The 21742-nt window shown below is 41.1% G+C and overlaps 1 protein-coding gene across 3 annotated transcripts in view; it reads left to right on the forward strand.

Moving 5' to 3' along the window:
* The window catches only part of FERMT2 (FERM domain containing kindlin 2), a 63795-nt gene that overhangs the window by 22824 nt on the left and 19229 nt on the right, over positions 1 to 21742 (forward strand). For all 3 annotated transcript variants that reach the window (XM_075192217.1, XM_075192219.1, XM_075192218.1), the window contains exons 3-7: positions 3014 to 3247; positions 16567 to 16701; positions 17760 to 17985; positions 18079 to 18181; positions 19445 to 19552. In XM_075192217.1, the coding sequence (XP_075048318.1) occupies positions 3014 to 3247; positions 16567 to 16701; positions 17760 to 17985; positions 18079 to 18181; positions 19445 to 19552 (806 nt within the window). The remainder of the gene's footprint in view (positions 1 to 3013; positions 3248 to 16566; positions 16702 to 17759; positions 17986 to 18078; positions 18182 to 19444; positions 19553 to 21742) is intronic.

Genomic DNA, 21742 nt, shown 5'->3' on the forward strand with positions numbered 1-21742 from the left:
GACCTAAATGTATAAATTGGCAAAAATCTGTCTTCACTACCCCACTTGCTTTATCCAATACAGCTTTTCTATCTCCGGTACTGAAGGCAGCCCTGTAAAACTTTAAAAGGTTGTTCATCCTTTCACAACGTTCAGATTTGTTGTGTTTTGTACCAGCCTGTTGCTAATTAAAAGTGGTTGGTGGCAAGAACGGTCGACTGATCCTGTTTTGCTTTCTATTCTAATGGGGATGCTAAAATCATTTTGACCAACATGACTCAAGAGTGTGGTAATGACCGTAGATAACTGGTGGCCTGAGGCTGGCTTATAATAGGCTTCCCACTATGCGTAGCTCGTCGCTGGGCTGAATTCGAGACCATAGACTCTGCAAAGTAAAAACCGAAACAAATCTGTGGTTGGCTTTGGGGATGGGCACAGTGGTTGGCATTGCAGCGCTTGTGGCATTGGGTTTGATTCCGCCCTAGACTATCTGCGTAGAGTTGGAGATGTTGCCTATAGCAACCAATCAGATTCTAGTTATCGTTTATTTAGTACATTCTACAAAAATGCCAGTTAGAATCTGATTGGTTGCTATAGGCAACATCTCCGCTTTTTCAAACCCGCAGCTTGATAAACCTACCCCAAGCTCTTATAAATAAAATATTTAACCTATTTATAGCGCTTGTGTTGAAGCCGCATCCAGGTGTGGGGTTGGTTAGTGCTTTATTCAAAAATTCACGCTCCAAACTAACACGCATGTTCACGAAGGTGAATGGCAAACTCCAAGGACCTGTAATTTCACCGGACTGGTAACACGTAGGCTGAGCTGTTCGTTCAGGTTGATAACCCCGATCAGTGTGGTCGGCCAGCGTCTAAGCGCTTTGCTAATTTGATGTCCTGGGCCAGCCAGGTCTTCCAGCATGCCGGATAAAAACAAGATTGATCCCAATTGGATTGTGATTGGTTTTGGAAGTAATTTTGGAATGAAGTTGGGGCAACAGATTACACTGTCTGTCTGGCCTGTTTTGCTGTATTTCGAACCGTTTAAAAGGACAACTTCACTTCTGATATTTTTTATAGGACTAAACTCCTTATACTGATTGATTCTATCTACTAAAGTAAAAAGTTCAATTCATTAAACTTGATCAAAATGGAGTTATCCTTTTTTAAGAAGTTTATTTGTCAGTAGTAATTTTGGGGAGGGGATTATCTGGCTGGAAGGCAGGCCACCACTCCAGATGTTTGGGATAAAGAGAGTTTCAACTAGTAAAAGCCAAATATCAGTTGCGATTCACACCGGAATCTTCTCATGTTTCCTTACTCTGTGGGGGGGATCTTTAAGTTTCGAGAGACAAAACTCGACCATACAGACTTCACTAGGTTTGGCCCTTACACAATGGAAAACAAATTTGTCTTCGAAAAAATTACCCCCCCCCCCCCCCCACATTAAACAAATTGGTCAGCACAGGGATCTATTTTTTATTTATTTATTTTTAAGAAGGGGAAAAATATTTAATAAACAAATATCCTGCAAATTAATATTGCCAGAATTGCGTGTTCATGCTATATAGGTAATTTTATACCAGTGGTGAGGGTTACCCGTATATCATGCTGGTTACTATGTACTTCATGGTTCTCCCTCTCTGGAAGAGTGGGTAGAATCTTACGGATTCGTACGTTCTTCTTTTCCTATAAGAAACCTCTGGTTTTATTGTTTAAACGCAACCTTGGATTCAAGCAGACGCTGAAAATGGTGGACCATACAAATTGAGGGATGGTTTTTTTTTTTGTTTTTTTTTTAAGTCCCTAGTGTGATGTCCTTGGGTTGTTGATGTGAGAAGTATGACTGGAATTATATTCATCGCATTAAGCCTGTAAATTCAGGCTGGCATCATCTTGGCCACAATGTTCATGCATAAAATTGCAATAAGTCCTCTTATCGGGCCACCTCAAAATGGAGTTAAGGGCTCTAATTGAAATGCTTCATGGGTAAGCAGCGCTCTGAATGACATTAATGGCTTCAGCGCTGGCATCGGGAAGTCTCTGTGGAAACCTAATTCTCACAGGAAATTTGGCTGATCAAATTGGGAGGATCAGTGACTAGAATATAAACACATCTATTAATGCAATGACTGATCCTACTGTGTGCGCTCACCCCAGGTTTACACACAATGTCCGCCTCAATATGGATTGGTTTTATTTATTTTTGTGTTATCTTTATTAGGATTGTGTTACAAACAAAAGCAGAATTCCCCACCTCCCCTTTTATTATGCTGATGATCCCACTGCTGGGAAGAAAGTATTGTTGGAATAATGTGTATAAAATCACTTTTTATCATTTAGTGATCGATGCAAAACTTGAAAGAGCTTTTCTGAAGGAAGATCTCTAATATGCCAAGGTTCACAAGGAGATTTTAGTCTCCAAGTAGGCAGCCATGTTGTAGACTTAACAACCCTACAAATTACAGTATCCGTTTTCTAGGAACGATTACATTACTTGAAATGCCCCTTTCAAGAACAACAGGCTTCCAGGAAGAATGGGAATCAATTAATTCACTTTTTATTGCCTCTGTATGATCACACTAAATGCAGGAACATTTCTCTTCCAAGGGTATAGATTGTAAGCTTGCGAGCAGGGTTCTCTTACCTCTGTCTGTATGTATTACCCAGTATTGTCTTATTAATGTTTGTTCCTAATTGTAAAGCGCTACGGAATTTGCTGGCGCTGTATAAATAAATGATGATGATGATAAATAGAACAGCGGAATGTTCTGCAGATCTTGAATGCTCATGAACCAATCTGCAATGTTTCTATTTAAATTTATTGAATAGATGGTAAACTGGAAAATAAATACTATTCGGTTTCTTGACTGTTAGTTTAGAGGACTTTCCTGTCTTTTAGCCGTCAGAGAATCTGCATTTCATAAAATTGTGGCATGCTTTAGCCTCTGTCTAGAACGTTCTTTATTCTGATGTAGATCTGTGCAGTATGAAAGATTTTCGGACTAATGTTTTCCTACTTTATCCCTTGCAGATGTGAAGAGGGACTGGTCCGATCATGCGCTTTGGTGGGACAAGAAGAAAACGTGGCTCTTAAAGACTCACTGGACCTTAGACAAGTACGGCATCCAGGCCGACGCCAAACTGCAATTCACCCCTCAGCATAAACAGCTCCGGCTGCAGCTCCCCAACATGAAGTACGTGAAAGTCAAAGTCAATTTCTCTGACCGGGTTTTCAAAGCCGTCTCCGACATCTGCAAAACCTTCAGTAAGTACAGGGGAAGGTCCTGGCCGGCTCTTGTGAGGCAGCTGTGGGATTAGATGAATGACATTAGCAAAGCCATGTTTACAGCCCGTTTCATGCCAACCAAGTCCATAGGAGACCGAATAACAATGAGCCGTTGAATGTCTCGCATCAGTGTGCTACAAATTGTGGCTTCCTGTGTTTTGGGTAAACGATTTGACCTGGAGTTACACGCAGTGATTCCTGTGCGGTTGTCCGTGCTGCCATCTTGCGTCCCACTGTAATATATGAATTACACACAGAATTATAACGTCCATGAGCATGTAGCCTAATTCTTATCTGTAACTTATTGGAATCCTTTAGGGGCATTGGTATAACTAAAAAAAAAAATGATTGCACAATTGTTTCAACATTGACTATATAGCATAAGAGCTGGCCACTGATTACAAAACATCTGTCTCCTATGGGCAAGTTGCTGATGCCTGTGGTAGAGGTATTTACAGCAGCCTTTTTGTATCACTGTCTTTCTGTATAGAGTCCTGTTTACGTTGTCTTGCTGCCTTTATTTGTGTTTCCAGAAATTTGCTTAGACTAACAATGTGAGGCTGTTTTTATGGGAAACGGTCACTCTGGTTAACCACAGGAGTCCTATTTCTCTGTATTCATTCACAAATAAAATATATATATTTAGAACATACAGCCCCAGTGGAGCAAATCTCAAGCACTCCCATGTTTGTAAGTACATAGATGGGGTTATATCAACAGAATTTTCTAGTGTGGGAGTTTCCTTGTTTTGCTGAGTTGCAATGACTTACAATGGGGGTAGAGGTATCGAACATTCTAAAAAGGAAAAGTGGAGGCGTTGTCCACAGCAGCCAATCAGATTCTAGCTATCGTGTTCTAGCCTCTACTAGATAAATGTTGGCTACCTTTTTTTTCTTTAGGCCTGTTGAAACATCATCATCTATTGATATAGCTGTACAAAGAACTCATTCACATCAGTCCCTGCCCCATTGGAGCTTACAGTCTAAATTCCCTAACACACACACACAGACCGAGAGACACTAGGGTCATTTTTGATAGCCGCCAGTTAACCTACCAGTATGTTTTTGGAGTGTGGGAGGAAACCAGAGCACCCGGAGGAAACCCACGCAAACACGGGGAAAACATACAAACTACACACATATAAGGCCATGGTCGGGAATTGAACTCATGACCCCAGTGATGTGAGGCAGTGAGGCTCAGTCTGAAATGGCTGATGGCAGATCATAAAAGCAAGGACTCCGCTGTGTAGCAAATTTTAAATACAGTAACACAAATCTGAAATCGAAAAAAACCCAAATATATATATATAATTATATATATATAAAAAAATCATACTGGTCGCTCTTTACAAGTAAACTTGCTTACTACGCCATTAACAATGGGAAATAACAATTTAGGTTTTAAGAGACCTAAGAATGTGTGAACAAATGAATTGCATAACCACTACTGTAGAATTGTCAGCTAATCATTCATCGGGACTTTAACTCTTTATCGTTTTCTTTTTGAATAGATTATTTATTCAATTGAACTATACAAACATTGAGAAATAAGGGAATCTGCCTTACAGCCGTATTTAGAATTTCCACCATTTGTAACAAAGATCATTATTTAAGGATCTAGGGCCTGATTCATTAAGGATCTTAACTTAAGAAACTTCTTATTTCAGTCTCGTGGACAACACCATGTTACAATGCAAAGGGTGCAAATTAGTATTCTGTTTTGCACATAAGTTAAATACTGACTGTTTTTTCATGTAGCACACAAATATCAACTTTAAATTTCAGTGTACAAATAAGCTATCAAGTATTTGTGTGCTACATGAAAAAACAGTCAGTATTTAACTTATGTGCAAAACAGAATACTAATTTGCACCCCTTGCATTGTAACATGGTGTTGTCCACGAGACTGAAATAAGAAGTTTCTTAAGTTAAGATCCTTAATGAATCAGGCCCCTAGTTACTATGTGATGGGTAATGTAAGATCTGTAAGTCAGTTTGTCCGTAGATCTCCCCATCTCCGCTGATTGTGTCCCTGACTAATGGCTTTTACTATAGACCTAAATTGACATCTGTTTCGTATCTTTAAACTTCTTGACTAAAGTTGCTTTATGTATTTAACTGAGATCTTGGATGGTGACCTGCGGTAAAATAATTCACTTTGTTACCTTTGCCTCTTGCTCGGAGTCTGTATTGATTAAGAATCTGGGGGTCGTAATTTAATCTAATTGCAAAAAAAAAAAAAAAAAGTGAAATCCTTTCTGAAGCTCCTCAGCGACTTTATTATAATTCAGGTCTCTTACGTTGATCGATGTCTTGTCTGCTGAATGGTCTGTTTTAATGAGCTGGTTTCAATATAGCTAATTGTGTGGAACTGCTGTGCGGACAGTCAGCCACATAGTGACCACTTTGTTTAATAGGACGATCCCCCCCCCCCCCCTTCTCCCCTTCTCTTGGTGAGAACTGTAAGAATGTAAATCCCTGAAAGACGGGGATTGTAAGTAACAATATCTACACTATTGGCTGACCTTTCACTATCCCTGTAACCATCACAGAGCCGCTCTTTCATCTGGATGACTTACATTCCTTAGCTGGGGAGCTGCAATAATCTCAAGTGTGTTTATTTCTGTAGGATATCAAGGGGAAAAAAAATTCTTTGCAAGTATAAAAAAACCAAATTGCATTTATCTGCGTTTCACAGTTACCAACTGTCTTGATTTTCTAAAATGTTCCAACTGTATCATGATGTGGGGAAATGTCTTGTTTTGGGTTTTGTACCTTTCTTTGGAAATGTGTATTCTGCGACTCTCTAAAGAAAGGACCCATGTAAACTTACTTTTCTGCGTGTAGGGTGCAGTTCCTGCCATCTACTTTTAGTCCATCTGGGTTATAAATTGATATTGAAGAGGAATATTTAAGCTGCAAGAAGTATGTTGCGATGAAAATCCGTAAACGCGATCTGGTGGGATCCAAGAGCCGCCATTAAGCTATCGCACATTATGCATTTAGATGCCTCGGATCGGCATCAAAGTTTTTCTGTAATATGCATTAAAATGTTGGCGATTGATGTTGATGCAAATGTACATTAGGGAAGCATTAAACTGGTGCACAGGAAAAAAGGGGGTGTAATCCAAGGATTCAACTGTCCTTCTTCTACTGGATTATAAAATGTAAGCAAATGCCTTATTGGATGTTAGAAGTTGTAGCCCATTTTTGTATGTAGACCGGTTTTTATAAACGTCCGCAAGTGTTTAGTCTGGAATTGTTATAAGACAGCAGAACAACACTTATTCTGAGTAGTGAAATATCATATCCCCCAGAAAGTGATGATATTTACTCTTGGGCGCCATGTTTAACCGTAACGAAGAGTTGTATCCAGGAATAATTATAACATTAGTGCATGATGTATCCCTGAGAGGAGCCAGGGACCCTTGTGGATTCTCCTGTTACTTGCCGTAAGGTTGGATGTTTTTCGTGAACCCATTACATCTGTTTATATTGCTTCTGTGTTTCCAGACAGTGGCATCCCAGTGGAATACTTTGCTTTAAACCTAATGATCAGACTGTACAAGCTCAATACAAAACTCCTCTCAACCAGGCGAATGGTGACCTTCTATTCATCCTGGGCCTGTTTTACGATAGGCATTCATCAATAGAAATGTGTTTGGGTTTTTTTAAAGCCAAGAGCCAGAAAATGTAGAGAAGTAATTAAGTTATATGTAGTTACAAAGCTCCGAGATCCTGTTTCATAAAATATATATTGATTTATACCCCATAATTAGCATGTTGGACACCCTTAATAACTAGTCTCGTTCACTACGTAACTAGTTAATATTTTGTTTGCATATGAACATTAGATACTGTTATTGGTGATGAATGTTCCGAAAATACAGATATTGTGGCACATATTGGCATTAATAGGCAAATAAGCAATTAACCATGTTGATAGAAACTAGCCATTCCTAAGCGTCAAATGTGTCTGTTTTACATAGGACGGAAGACAAATGGGTAATAAAGACTAACACTTACCATAGACCTTTTCCCAGGTACACATCCTTAAAGGAGAAGGGAGGGGGTACTAAAATTGAACATTACCGGTTTGGAGTGCTTCCTCTAGACCAGTGATGGCTAACCTGTGACACTCCAGGTGTTGTGAAACTACAAGCCCCAGCATGCTTTGCCAGCTATCAGCTAGTTATCTACTGACAAAGCATACTGGGGCTTGTAGTTTTACAACACCTGGAGTGTTACAGGTTAAGCCATCACTGCACTAGACTCTCTGGTATGAGCCCAAAATCATCTTACAGGATCCGCCCATCTCTATCGGTGATGAACTGTTACAACAGCTCTGCTCTCTCCACGCCCCGGGGGTCTCCTAGGCCCTCCCTCGATAACCTATTTTTGAGACACCGTCGATACTCTTTCATGTATGGACGTATTGTGGAAATATCTTGAACTATATCTGCAGCTTGTTGGCTTTGAATGTTGATCTTGCATTAACTTTTAATGTCACAAATTCTTCTTAATTTGTACGTGTCTCTGAACTACTTAAATAAAAAATATATTACAAATTACCGGTTAGAGCTCTCTGAAACTCCCCAGTAAACGAACTACTGTCCTCAGGAAAACTGCCGCCCCCCTCTAGACCTCAATTTTAACCAAAGGAACCTAAACTATACATGAACTGCGCCCCCTCCACCCCTTCAGCATTGCGCCCTGGGCGGTCGCCCCTCTAGTTACACCCCTGGCTGTCCTAAGTCAACATTATGTTTGTCTGACAGGCAACGCAATAATCTGACCAAGGCCGAAGCAGAATGTATATCCGCCACCCATTTAATCGTACTTCCTAGCTAAAGTAAAGAACAGTTGACTCTGCCATATACGAGAGGATATTCATCTGCTTCCATATCCGTCACAGAAGAAACATCTTGGACTCATTCATGAAGGACCGTGATGTCCACCAATTGAGGGATTTTGTGCCACCACTTTCTATAAGGTGATGGCCAGGGGGCACTACCACCAGGTGTGAAAAATGGAACCTAGCCACCCATATCCTCAAACAGCCTGGATCTAAAATCAATGGATTATGAACATATTCTTAAACAAGCTGATTTCGAGCTACAAAACGAGTGAGTTAAAGTACTGTTAAAAAGGAATATGCAGCAGTGGATCAAAGTGATCTGGTCAGAAGAATCTTCCTTAACAATGTTCTCTAACCTACAGCCCCGAGTGCTAGTTTCCAACACTGAAAGGTTCTGCTGGTTCCGTAAGGTTTTGGACACATTTTCCTGGAATAATTTGGCTGCAAGCCTTCCCTTACTAGAATGTAAGGTCAATGCTAATGGCTACTTAATGTGGCGAAGTGATCTTCTTAACCCCATGTTGCTGAATTTCGTTCCTGACAGTTGGGATGTCTTTCTGGGTGAAGATTCCCCTATCACCCAATGGTTTGATGTGCATGACTCTGTTATCCGTAGGTCACGGTCTTCTCAGTCAACAGATCGGAGCCCAATCGAGCATCTATGGGATTTTCTGGAACGACACCCAAGGTGGAGTTTTTTCCATCGTTAGCCAGGCATCAGTTGAGTGACTTTCTTGTGGAAGAATAGTGCTATATACCTTCTATAATTCCCGACAGTGATGGACTCCATTCTGACTTTATATCGGCATTTCCATTTGTTTTTGTCCGCAACGTATCAAGTGTGTGGTCAAGACCTTCTGGAAGGGTCAGAAATAAGTTTGACACTGGTGATTTGTTACTTTAACATTTGGACCAAATGGATCTCTCGTTGTAATGGGGGCAGATAGGACCTCACGTTTGGCATCTGAGAAAGTAAAGAATTAGAGCTTTGAAGAAAAATGTTTTTAGTACAGATTAAGAAGGTACCTGGGGCATTTTTATGTAGTTGTGCATAGAAGTAATCAAACGGTTCAATTTTATCGATCAGCGGTAAGGATACCATCTTTCCCACCACACATAGATTAAATCAGTATGGTATTGCAGCATGCTCTAAATTTCCTTTCTAAAAGAGGTTAGTGTCTGTGTCTGTGTCTGTGTCTGTGTCTGTGTCTGTATGTATTTATTTCTTTGTATGCAAAACTGCTTAATCCACACTGCTGTCAGCAATGTATAATTCCTGTACCTGACTCCCCCAGAGATTCCGTAGGATGTTGTTTGTGTTTGATAAATTGACTACTCGGCGATCTAAATTCGCGTGTCTTTCTATGTAGTTTAACAGGACTCTTAGGCTAGGTACACACTGGCCCAATCGTTGCACAAAAGACCTCCAATGAGCCGAAATCCGAACGTTCGGTCAGATATCGTGTGAGTGTGTACAGTAACACGCTGGTCTATAGTCGTCCCAAAGTGTGGATCATCATTTCATTTGGTTGGTCGTACTGTTTAATATCTTCCAACCAATCACCAACTGATCATGTAGTGTGTATGCGTTAATGCTCATGATCTCACAGTTTAGAGTCGGGCTCTTTTCAGCCGATGCGAGCGATTAATGTCCCGGTGAATAAATGTAGATAGTGCTGTAGAAGGAATAATTCATTTGTTCGTTCTGAGACAGAATGTTTTGTTTCAGAGTCACAGAAGCTGATGAAATTTGTTAGGACATGTGGATAGCTATGTGACTGGATCACTTATAAATAACTTATGCTATAAATTTATTTAAAGTAAATAGCGCAGGGCGCTTATTTATATAATTGCAAATGTACTTCTTTTTGACATTGTGGTTATGTTGGTAAAATATATCTTTATTTCTGGGACCAGGGGAAGATGAATTAGATGAATTTCTGTTTTGTCTTTGGTAGAGGGCATGCATGACTTCTGAGGTATATATCTGATAAAATAAGTATTTGTGGAAGAAGTCATTTCTGTATCATGATGTGGGGAAATTACTTGTTTTGGGGTTTTTGTACCTTTCTTTGGGAATGTATATTCTGCGACTGTCTGAAGAAAGGACCCATCTTAATCTCATGTTAAGTAGACCTTTTGATGTGTGAGGGTCTAGCACCTGAGGGCACAAGAAGGTTTAATTAAGACTTGATACTAGATTTAATTTGTTTAACTGAATGATCAGAAATAACGTGCTCAAATTGTTAAAAAAAAAAAGTGTTTGGTAGATGATGAGATTCTAAGAGTTTCCAGAACCCTCTAACAGCCTCCTGAATTGCAACTTTGATGTTCTCTGTCGTGGAATATTTGCTCACATTTAATAGTTTATTGAAAGTTCATTTTAGTCTTGTATGTTGGCTCAGCAGTACTCAGCGGTTAGAACAGAGTTAGACTGGCATTAGCCTTGACACCCAAGATGCACCACTTGCATAAGTCTTTATGATGGAACATGCATTGTGGCAGAGTGGATAGCATTGCTGCCCTGCATCGATAGGTTCCATTCCAAGCAGGGTGATATGTAGTAATTCACCCCCCCACCCCCACCCCCACCCTAGCTTTACTAATATGGATCAGGACATTACTGGTAGTCCCATAACTGCCAATAGTGCATTGACACAGATATTGGGTGTGGCATTGCGCAAAATGGGCATGGCCGGGGTGGATCAATGACTAGGGATGTTGTCTAAACTATCTGCAATATCTTTGTTATGGATTTTGTTTTGTCATCTTGTGTTCTATCAGGAATGTTGACGGGTGTGGCAGATCTACTGGCTCCTAGCTGAATTGGCGCTGGTGCATATAAATATTCTCTCTGCTCCAGTAATGTGTGTTCTCCCTGTTGCTGTGATGTTGAGCAGTTTATACTGTACATAGGACTTGTATCTGTCCACACAGGGAGGTCAATGAACTGCAAACTCAGTTGCTGATTCAGCAGATGGAGTCAGATCCATAATGATCCAACAGGCTTTTTAAAATATCCATCTGGTCTTGTCTGTGGTCAGCCGCTCCTGGTGCACAGCCAGCGTCCCTTGTTCGGTTTGGCCACGTGCTGAAAATTAGGACTTCTGGCGGGTACAGGCCTGTGTATTAAATGGATATGGGGTGCAGAACCTCTTTCTGGATTTTGAGGTCTGTGGTTGCCTCTGAAACGGTGCACAGCTATTTGCATCATTTATTTATTTTTTATTGTGTTTGTGTCTTGTTCACGCTATATCCAAATATTGTCCTTTTAATAGTTAATGGAACTGCTTCACAGCACTGGAGTCATGAGTTTGATTCCCAACCATGGCCTTATCTGTGTTGAGTATGTATGTTCTCCCCGTGTTTGTGTGGGTTTCCTCCGGGTGCTCCGGCTTCCTCCCACACTCCAAAAACATACTGGTAGGTTAATTGGCTGCTATTAAATTGCCCTTACTCTCTCTCGACTCGGTCTGTGTATGTGTGTGTTAGGGGATTTAGATTGTAAGCTCCAATGGGGCAGGGACTGATGTGAATGAGTTCTCTGTACAGCGTTGCGGAATTAGTGGCGCTATATAACTAAAGAGATGATATATAATTATGGAAGCGACTGTCGGGTATAGGTAGAGCTTTTTTAAAGGAACAACTTGCCAGTCAAGCTGGGCGCACACTACAGAAAATTACTGCAGATGCGATTTCTGTAACGATTTAACAAATGACTGAAAGTCCCGATGATTATGCCGATTTATGTGTATACACCTGCACAATTTACCTTCAGTTCTGTGCTCTTCATCTGTCATTACTATCTGCTCCAAAGATGGTGACTCTGTACACTCTACAGATATCTGCCTACACTGCTGGCTGTGAGTGCGTACACACTGCCACATTTGTCCGACAGCGTTGATCGTGATTTTCAGGAAGTTCATAAGCCAAATCAAAGCATAGGATGCGCTTCGGCACGATAATACATGGTCGTAGGAGCGTTTATACTAACGCGATATCAAACCGAACAGTCATTTATTGTGTGATAGGCACGATAATTTGATGAAAAACCTATAATGTGTACCCAGCTTTACTCGGCTTGTATTTCAAGTTGGAGAGCGCGTGAGGACCGCTGGGTAGTGTAGACCGAAGCTCTGTGTCACTTCTATGGCCACACACAGAGAAGAGAGATCGTGTAACGGGAGGGGGTAGTGCAGCCTTTCACCCCCCCCTCCTACATCTGTCAGTGACTTCAAAGCCTGAAACCGGATACTCGCCCGGCTTTACAAGTTACTATGGTCTGGAAGGAGTTGCCCAAGTGTTTCCTTATCAGGGATCCTGGTGAACAATACCATTCAGCTTCTGAATGAAGAGCTGATTATTTTATCCTGTATTTCTTCTGTTCTTCCTTGTAGATATCGTGCGTTTGCTGTAGAGGCAAAATAAACCTCATTCAGCGAATCTGCTGCAGCTTTATCTCTCCGGATGTAAATATTACTGCCCGATACTTTGTTTATAATCTAGACTTGAGGGTTTTTATTTTTTATAATTGCAGTAAGCAATCTGGCCATACAATGCCATGCATATAATATCTGTGTATTTATTTGTATAGCGCTAACATACTCAGTAGAACTTCTCAATTGGCGGCAAAAGAAGATTGGGTATTAACAAAGTGGCAAGGGACCTGCTCGCAAGCTCATCGTCTGTTTATCATCCATGTTCGCTATCCTAAAGCTTTACTAGGATTGAAATTGGAATGGCTCACGAGTGTGCTTGTCTGCAGACTTGGGGGGGGTAGTAGTGGGGATAAATTTGGCAGCCACTCAGAGTCCAGCTATTGTTTATCCAGTGCATTCGACACGATAAGTAGAATTTTCAACTTTTCCCGTTTCAGAAGCTTTAGTCAATCTACCCCCTTAGCATTTGGAGACAGTATCTCTACGGCTGTAACCAGTCGGATACACTCCTAAGACGCTAAATCCTAAATCTCTCCATTCCTTTAAGTTGGGATTCTAGGGAAATGCTGAAACACATATGTGTCACTGCATGAACACTTAGGGTAAAGCAAAATAAATGAGTAACTTTGCACCTTGGCAAAACCATGTTGCATTGGAAGGGTAGGCACATTTCAAATGTGGGGACAGATTTATATTTGGGGTAGGGCATGTTCTAGATCTAATTTAAATTTCAGTGTACAAATAAAGCTATCAAGTATTTGTGTGCTACATGGAAAAAAAACAGCCAGTATTTAACTTATGTGGAAAATAATAAACTAATGTGCCCCCCTTGCATTGTAACATGGCTTTGTCCAGGAGAAAGCTTACTCATTTTTTTTTTTGCCTTACTCTCCTTAATGAATCAGGCCTTTAAAATCTAATCTGATTTGATTGGGCGGGACAGAAAATCTGGTTGACCAATAATACCGTATCATTTTGTTTATGGCGTCATCGGCCAACCAGAAACTAGGAAGGTGACCTTTTTTTTGATTCAGTGGCCGACTGCGTCACCAGGTTAGCAGTATAACCCTTATAAAGGGATTTTATACATGTCATTATGTAGCCTCTTAATGTAAATTATGAGGATATTATTTATAACCCAACAAAGTGTTTCTTGACCAAATACTCAAGTCATGCAACTCCAAGGTGATTTATAATGTCCATTATCACTGTAGTGGGTATATGATCTTATAATACGCAAGTTTTGATTAAAAGAAAGTAACTCATATAAAGAGATGCTCACTGACCCCCATGAACTGGTTTTGGTTTTGGATCTGGATTAGCTTCGTGTTTTGGTTTTGGCAAAACCGCCCTTGCGTGTTTTGGTTTTGGATTTTTTAGGAAAAATCCTAAAATATGCTAAAATCACATATTTTTGCTATTTTTTTTGTTCCTACATTATTATTAACCTCCATAACATTAAATTTCAAATCATTTGCAGTCAATTTTAACCACCTCACAGGTCACATTATTATTTTCATACACTTTGGGACAAATACTGCAGCGACCTGGCTGGATGGTAAGCGACAGAGCAACGACACAAACACACGGCAGTTCCTAGCACATCTAGGACACATTGGCCCACAGCAGTGGCAGAAAAGAAAAATGGTGCAGGATGGAATTGTCTTTGGGCCCGCCGTTATGTTGCATCTTAAAAAGGGATTCAAAACTCGCAGGATCCAAGATTTGACGACTTAACAATGACGTTTTGCCAGAGGGTGCGCGAGAGTACTGAGCGGCTCCACACACACACAACACACACACACACACACACACACACACACACACGTATACTTACATACATACTTTCTTTATACCACTGTGAGTGGCTGCCATTTCCTCTGTACGTCTTATGGTATCGCGAAGACAAAGGGCTTCGCGGTCCTATCCTCGAAATACTAATGTTCCTAAATTTGAGACGTCTAGGAGGCCTGCTACTCACCCCCATGGTTAGATCCGCTGTGAAGATTGCCACCAAACTGTCACCTTGTGAAACTGAGTGAAAACATTTCCTGGAAACTTGGGCATCTCTGTTTATGAAGCAACTGAGTGTAATTCAATTTGCATTTGACATACACTAGGTCTGACTGGTATTTGGTGTTTTTTTATGTAGATTTGTCACATTCTTTAACTATCAGAAAAAGTGGGACACAGATTAAGCCCAGTGCTGAAATGTTAGTTAGGTCAGCACATCTCCCAGTCCTCTCTCCCTCGTTCAGTGTCTCCTGCCAATGCCTCCGGACTGCTCATTTCTTCATCTGTCAAACATTGCATAACCGGGAGCAAATTCTGCTTTCACCTTAAAAGGCTGTGAATGTTGTCCCAAGCTTCTAGTATTTGTGCATCTTTTCAAGGCCTATCAAATTCCTTCTGCCGTCGGTTTAAGTAGATCGCTGGGTTCTCCTGGTCATTGACCGGGCTCTCGAAATGTTTTTCATTTGCTTAAAAATGTGATTTCTCAATCACTCCTGTGTTACGAGGCACTTATCGGACTCTGTTTCTATTTAAATGCTGCTGATCAGAAGGAATGAACCTTAAGCGTAGAGACGTTTATCAGTAACAGACATTTTTCACTCTGTAAAACCTTTTTTTTTATTCGTTTACTTATTTTTTTTCAGTAGGGGCTGCGGTCTTGGTTTTCTCTAAATGATCAGTACTTTAAAATTTTATTTTTGCACATTGATTGCAACAGAGTGTGAGTCTTCTTAAGCGCTGACTTTTCCACCTTTTGGGGTACACGTTTGATGTTGAATATCGCTAGTAGTCTGACGATATGTTTGTGTATCGTATTGATGACTCTGTTAAAGGTTAAGTTAAAATAAAATAAAAAGGTATTGACATTGGAACCGTTAAATGATTGTCATTGGGAGTAGAAAACATTGAACCTTTGCAATTCCTGTATAAAGTTGTATTGCGTAATATAGCAATTTCGGCTGGGAAGTCTGGTCCGGCCCATGCAAAACGGCACATACAAGCTACAAATATGCATGCACTGCAATAAACCAATTCGGACCATCTATATTGGTAAAATACCACTTCCACACTTCTATTTTTATGTACAAAGGCAACTGTCTCCGTGAACCTGACACCCGCGCCACAACAAAACAGGTGAAAGTTTAAAAATGATTAACCCATCTAAACTCTGCTGGCAGATTCTTCATAGAGTTGCTGACGGTGCTTGATCTGGGGGTAGTTTAGCGAGCTCTCGGCTGCTGAAATCTGGCATTCTTGGAATCGTCTGAACCCTGTACACTTCTGATTTGGTGTCCAAAGAAAAAGTTTCACTGTAACATGTTTTGTATCAAACGAGATAACGACATTTGTACAAATGTGAGAATGCAGAGATACTTGTTCTGAATTCTTTTGCAAAACATAAGTACCCCAATTTGCAGCACCACCTATACTTGTTATCACTTGGTGTTTGCAGTCATTCATCATCATACTGTCCTTCTTAGTCTTGACAATGCCACCAACACCTGTGTGCCTCCCTCGGATTTCCCTATTGAAATAGTATCTTGGACTCCTACTGGGTTAAAATAGTTGTCTCCTACTGTAGTAAATTTTTGTGCATAGAGGTTTTATTACGATCATTCAACTTCTTTTGTGTGTTCGATTTGTAGATGTGTAGACTTGTAAAGGTCTCTAATCTTGGATAACATTTAGACCCCGCCTACCACCAACTAGCACAACCCCCAAGGAGCCCTGTTAGCTGTATTCTTCACTGGGGTTAAAGAGCCAACTCTGGCTCGTACCAGCCTGCTTTTGGGTGTAGCTGGGAAAATAGAGTGCAGATGTAGAGGAAAGATTTTGTGGAGTTTTGCTAGCTGGGGGAAGAGGCCTTACATAAGCATTGTTGCAGACTGGAGCTCACAATTTAAATTGTAAGGTAATCTTATGTGTTCATTACAAGGCATTTATTAGTGTAACCCATTTCTAAAATATGTGTTTTGTTTTTTTGTACAGATATCCGGCATCCAGAAGAACTTTCACTGCTCCGGAAGCCCAGAGACCCAACAAAGAAAAAAAAGAAAAAGATTGACGATCAGACCGAAGAGAATATTCTCGAACTTGAAGGGCCCTTATTGACACCGGGGTCTGGTCAGTATAGGGCCCAGAACCAGTTTTACCATGGGAATTTATCAGACTGATCAACTCCTTTTTTTTTTTACCAAAATCTTAAGACTCCCCAAATTGATCTGGGTACATTTTTTACGCCAAATACCGACCTCTGTACTCAGATGTGTCTCAAATTCACAGCACTAGCGTTATTTTAGGAACGACTCTGGGAAACCTGCCTCTTGTAGGTTCCCTAACACCTTGCTGTAGCCCATGGCAACCAGTCGGCCATTTTGATTCATTTAGTCTACCTTTTGGATTAATTGCCGTGGGTTACAGCACGTCTGTGCTGTGTACGGCATGTTTAATTGTACCTACACAGTGGCAGCAGCCATTGTCTTGGCTAAGCTGCTTAAATGAGAATGTAGCCTATCCGTTTGCTGGGAATAGGGACCTCGCACCTCGGTCACTAATACCTAGTGATAAAATGAGCGATTTCCTCATAAAGGGACTAATATTTGTTTTCTATGTGCTTTTTACCTTGGCAAAATATCCCTGATCAGCGGCATTCTCAATGAATATTGGTTCTGCCAGCAAAATGGCTGCCGCCGCGGTGCGCGGGTGACTTATACGTTTTTAAGAAGAATGTATGTGCCGATTATAAAGAATACTAATGTTGTAATAATGTGAATATTCCTCAATACAAGGTGCCCAGAACAGTTTTTGTCATCTCTGATAAAACTTCGTAAAATTGGAACGTAAATTTTGCAAAGTAATAGTAGCTGCTATTTCACTTAAATGCTATTTTCCGGAGCGCTCTCCTCCTCCTCCTCCTCCTCCTCCTGTTCTTCACTGTCTCTGGCTGTCTCATTTCCTCTCTTTTTTTTCCCCTTGTCTCTCTAGGCACTGATGTACTTTACATTGGTCCAGTGAAAGGTGAGTTCTGTACCTGTGTTCTGTCCTCACTCCTGTGTTTTCCAACCTTCTGTATTACTTTGCTGACTCCATAAGCATGCAGGGAAATGTGTGTGTGTGTGTTTTTTTTATTTTGTTTTTTGCTTTTTATTTTTTTTATTTTTTATTTTTCCCCTCTCCATCAGGAAGTATATATTCCAGCCCGGGCCTGTACAGCAAAACCATGACCCCCACATATGACTCCCGCGACGGCAGCCCCCTCTCGCCTACTTCGGCTTGGTTTGGTGACAGCGCCTTGTCAGAGGGGAACCCTGGGATATTAGCTGTCAGTCAGCCAATCAACTCTCCAGATGTTCTCGCCAAACTGTACAAGCCTCAATCCCTCCTTGACAAAGCCAAAATAAATCAGGGGTAAGTATTTGCGTTTGCCCTCTCTCCCCCCCCCCCCCCCCCCCCAGATCCCTCCCGTACAAAATGTTACAAATGTCCCGATGTGTTTTGCAGATGGCTGGACTCCTCTCGGTCGCTCATGGAACAAGACGTGAAAGAAAATGAAGCCTTGCTGCTTCGATTTAAATACCACAGCTTCTTCGATTTGAATCCGAAGGTAAATCAGCGATTTGCTTCCCAGTGTTCCTTAGGTTTTACGTATCTGTGGAACAAGTAAACAAAAACATCTAAATTGCTGCCAGCATGAGACGTATGACATTATTCCAAAGCTAAGAGTCTTGTATTCACGTTTTAACCACAAATATGCTTGATTAGAGGTGACCCTTATGCATCCAGGAAATGGATAACCCAAACTGGCAATTGCAGATTGTTCATGTGGTAATAGTTCAACCAGTGCACAATTATCTGTACTGGGTCAGCACAAAAACTACACAGTGCAGTGAGCAACAAGCTCTGATACAGCAGATGTCCTTGGTGAGAGTCACTTCTGACACACATTTTAAGAGATTTACACCCAAGTTCCCAAAATAAAAGAGGGAGGTTACAAACTGGTTATTGCTGAGAAATCCACTGTATCTTCCTCCTCAGTCTATTAAAAAAAAAAAAAATATCTAGATTGACAGATGGGTTTGTAGCTCTACAAATGTTTGCGAAGCAACACAGAATGTGTCAAGTGCTAAAAAAATAAATAAAAAATTGTACGATCTGAAGTTCTTGTAGGTAGTCCTCATGCTGTGAAAATATTTAGTTACTTTGTTTTAAGGCTCAAATTATTACTACAGTAAAGATGGCTTATGAATATTGCTCAAAGGTGCAAATTTCTACTAACACCGTAATAATCATTTAGATATTTGCTTAGAACGGTCTAACTTAGACCGGACAGATGTAAGCTAATTGCTCAAAATTTGCTATGGTCTTTGTGCCGATTTGCACCATATGAGCAATATTTATAAATAATCCACAATACTCTTCAACCGTATTAACTGGCAGGAAGATGTCTCATCCTCTGACCTACCCAATGTCTTCTGTTCTAACGCACTCCTGAAATGTTTAGGCATCAAGGAATGTGCCTAGTGGCTCCTTTATTTCGTGTTTTAGTGGCATTACATTCCACTGAAACGCAACTTAAGAAACGGCACGGCACAGAGATATAATAATCTACATTGCCCAGAGCACATTAGTGATATGCGATACTCTGAAATGACAGAGAGAGGATGTCTGCGCAATTTTTTGGCAGCGATGTCTGAGTCACGCATGTTACTGGTGTTCGCGTGGACCGCAGAGGTGCCGCGGACAGTCGTACCAATGCTCCGGCAGTTTTCTACAGTTGCGGCTCGAAAAACCGCTCTTGCGTTTTACGCTCAGTGGTCACGTATCGCCATGTCCGTCTTACCCACGTCTGCGTGTTCATGTTTTGCAGTATGACGCCATCAGAATCAACCAGCTCTTCGAACAAGCAAAATGGTCCATCCTCCTGGAGGAGATCGAGTGCACAGAGGAGGAGATGATGATGTTTGCGGCTCTGCAGGTAAAGTCACGTTACTGCTCTTTCTCCCCCTTTCCTTTTCCCCCGTCGTGTCTCGAAGTGGAGACAGCAGCTTGTTTTCTTCTGCTGTTAAGATACAAGATATTTTGGTTCTAATAAATGTTCTTTGTCCGATGCTGCATTCCCTCCACCCCACCTCCTAATATCTGTGTACAGCGGGTCACTGAACTGTTCCTGGCATGATTCAGCTGCACATCTGAGAGCAATCCTTGAGATTGTGATACTTCCTGCAACTGTGCTGACACATGCAGACCTTGAATGCTGTACAACATTGTCCGAATACAGTCTTTTCCAGCCGTACACACTTATTTGTTCATGATTTTACTCTTCTATCTCCTATATATATTTTTATTTTGCCACCATCTGGATGTTGGTCTTGAGTAAGTGGCACACTGCGTAGTTAGTTTGCTTGACAGCTCCCTGTAGACTAAAGTGACCTCATACAATCTGTAGAAAAAAAAACAGGAAGTGCTCTGACCGAGGGTTTAAAACTATGGTGAGATTTAAAGAACCAAAGTGTTTCCAGATGTGCGGGCACGCTGGCCATGGGGAACGTGACTTGAGTTGTGGCACCTTGCCCAAAGGGTATGGAATTTATAGAGTAAGTAAATCTGCTTCTTGACATTATTATATATCGAAGTTGTGTATTACTGTTGAATAATATACATGTAAGGTCCACCACTCTTTCACTCATCTGCAGCAGATTGCCATGTGAAGAGGGAAAGGTTTTTGTCACAGGCACAGTATGATTGACCTATTGGCAGACCTGCTTTGTGGAAATGCTTAACGTAGATTGGTTGGTTCAGCCATACACAGGGGCGGGACCAGTGATGTCACAGAAGTGACTGCAGTCTCTACTTTTTGGCCTGTCGGATCCCACCGTGACCTTGTCCTGCAAATGTGGGGGAGCTTCAGCTTTGTGTAATGGGTTAGGGAGGGATAGACATTACTTTTTAACATAGCTGCTGTGGAACGTCGGGACAATACTGAACAATCCTGAAAATTAAATTTTTGGAACTGGTGGTGCTTTTTTTATTCTTAAGAGTACCCTTGTGATTGGTTATAAATATTAAATTAGTAATATATAAAAACTACCTAAATCTTGTACACAGTCGCTTCACTAATTTTACGGTTTAGCTACTCTACTATCTCTTTGTATCCTCTTTTAATGCCAGTGGCTCTAGTATGCAAATTAGATCGAGTCTGCAGTCTTCTACCCCCCCCCCCCCCCCCCCCCCTCCCCCATTGATTGTAGCTTTGCAGAGTTGATGGAGAACATCATTGCAAAAACATATTTCTGTTTCCAACTCCTCAAGGAAAGGCCGTATTTAATGTTCTTAATAAACCACTGTAAGCGGTGGAGTCAACTGCTTCATGTTACACTTCTGTAAATTCAATAACGCGCCCCCCCCCCCCCCCCTCCTCTAACAAATCCAAATGTAAATCCAGAAGCATGAAAGCTGCTCTCAGTGGATAAATGTCTGTGCTGCAGACATGCGATATGGGAAAGTGGCTGAGTTTCCTGTTGTCTTTGTATATATGACATGGGATCTGTTTTTCTAGGGACAGCTGTTAAGACGGTTAAGGTGCCTTCACTATTTTTAAGTGGGACAAGTGGGTGGAGTGGTTTCCTTGCAAACGTAGGCTCCCATCTCTTGACCTTCCATGAAATTAGCAGCGGACTGTGGACATACTATAAGGCTTCCTTAGTGTCCCAGCTCTTGCATGACGACGTGTGTTAGTGTGTGCGAGGTGACTAATCCCGGGAGTTGGTTTAGGATGAGTTTATTCACTCGTACATTATGATTCAGACTCTCTAAGCTCATATGTCGGAATATTCCTAGTATCCCACAACGTCTGGGAATGTCGGCCGGCTACTCGTTGCAATGCTATAGGGCTCTCGGCTCGCTCAGCCATACTGCTGATTCACGGAGTTTCATTAAAGATCTCTCTGCCGTGTGAAATCTGATAGTTATGACTCACACACGACTAGCATGTAGTCAGCCAGGATTCTAACTCGGAGCTCCCAAACTGTGGGACGGTGGGATTTAGGGGTACTAAATAAATTTCTTGTATTGTATCCAGAAAGGATAGTTATTGCATATTTACGGATTTGAGATTACTTGGTATACCCTCTGATGTTAGGAGAAACTTAGCCAAAGTTTGCAGATG

This window comes from Mixophyes fleayi, chromosome 12 (assembly GCF_038048845.1).
Source record: "Mixophyes fleayi isolate aMixFle1 chromosome 12, aMixFle1.hap1, whole genome shotgun sequence".
NCBI classification, from domain to species: domain Eukaryota; kingdom Metazoa; phylum Chordata; class Amphibia; order Anura; family Limnodynastidae; genus Mixophyes; species Mixophyes fleayi.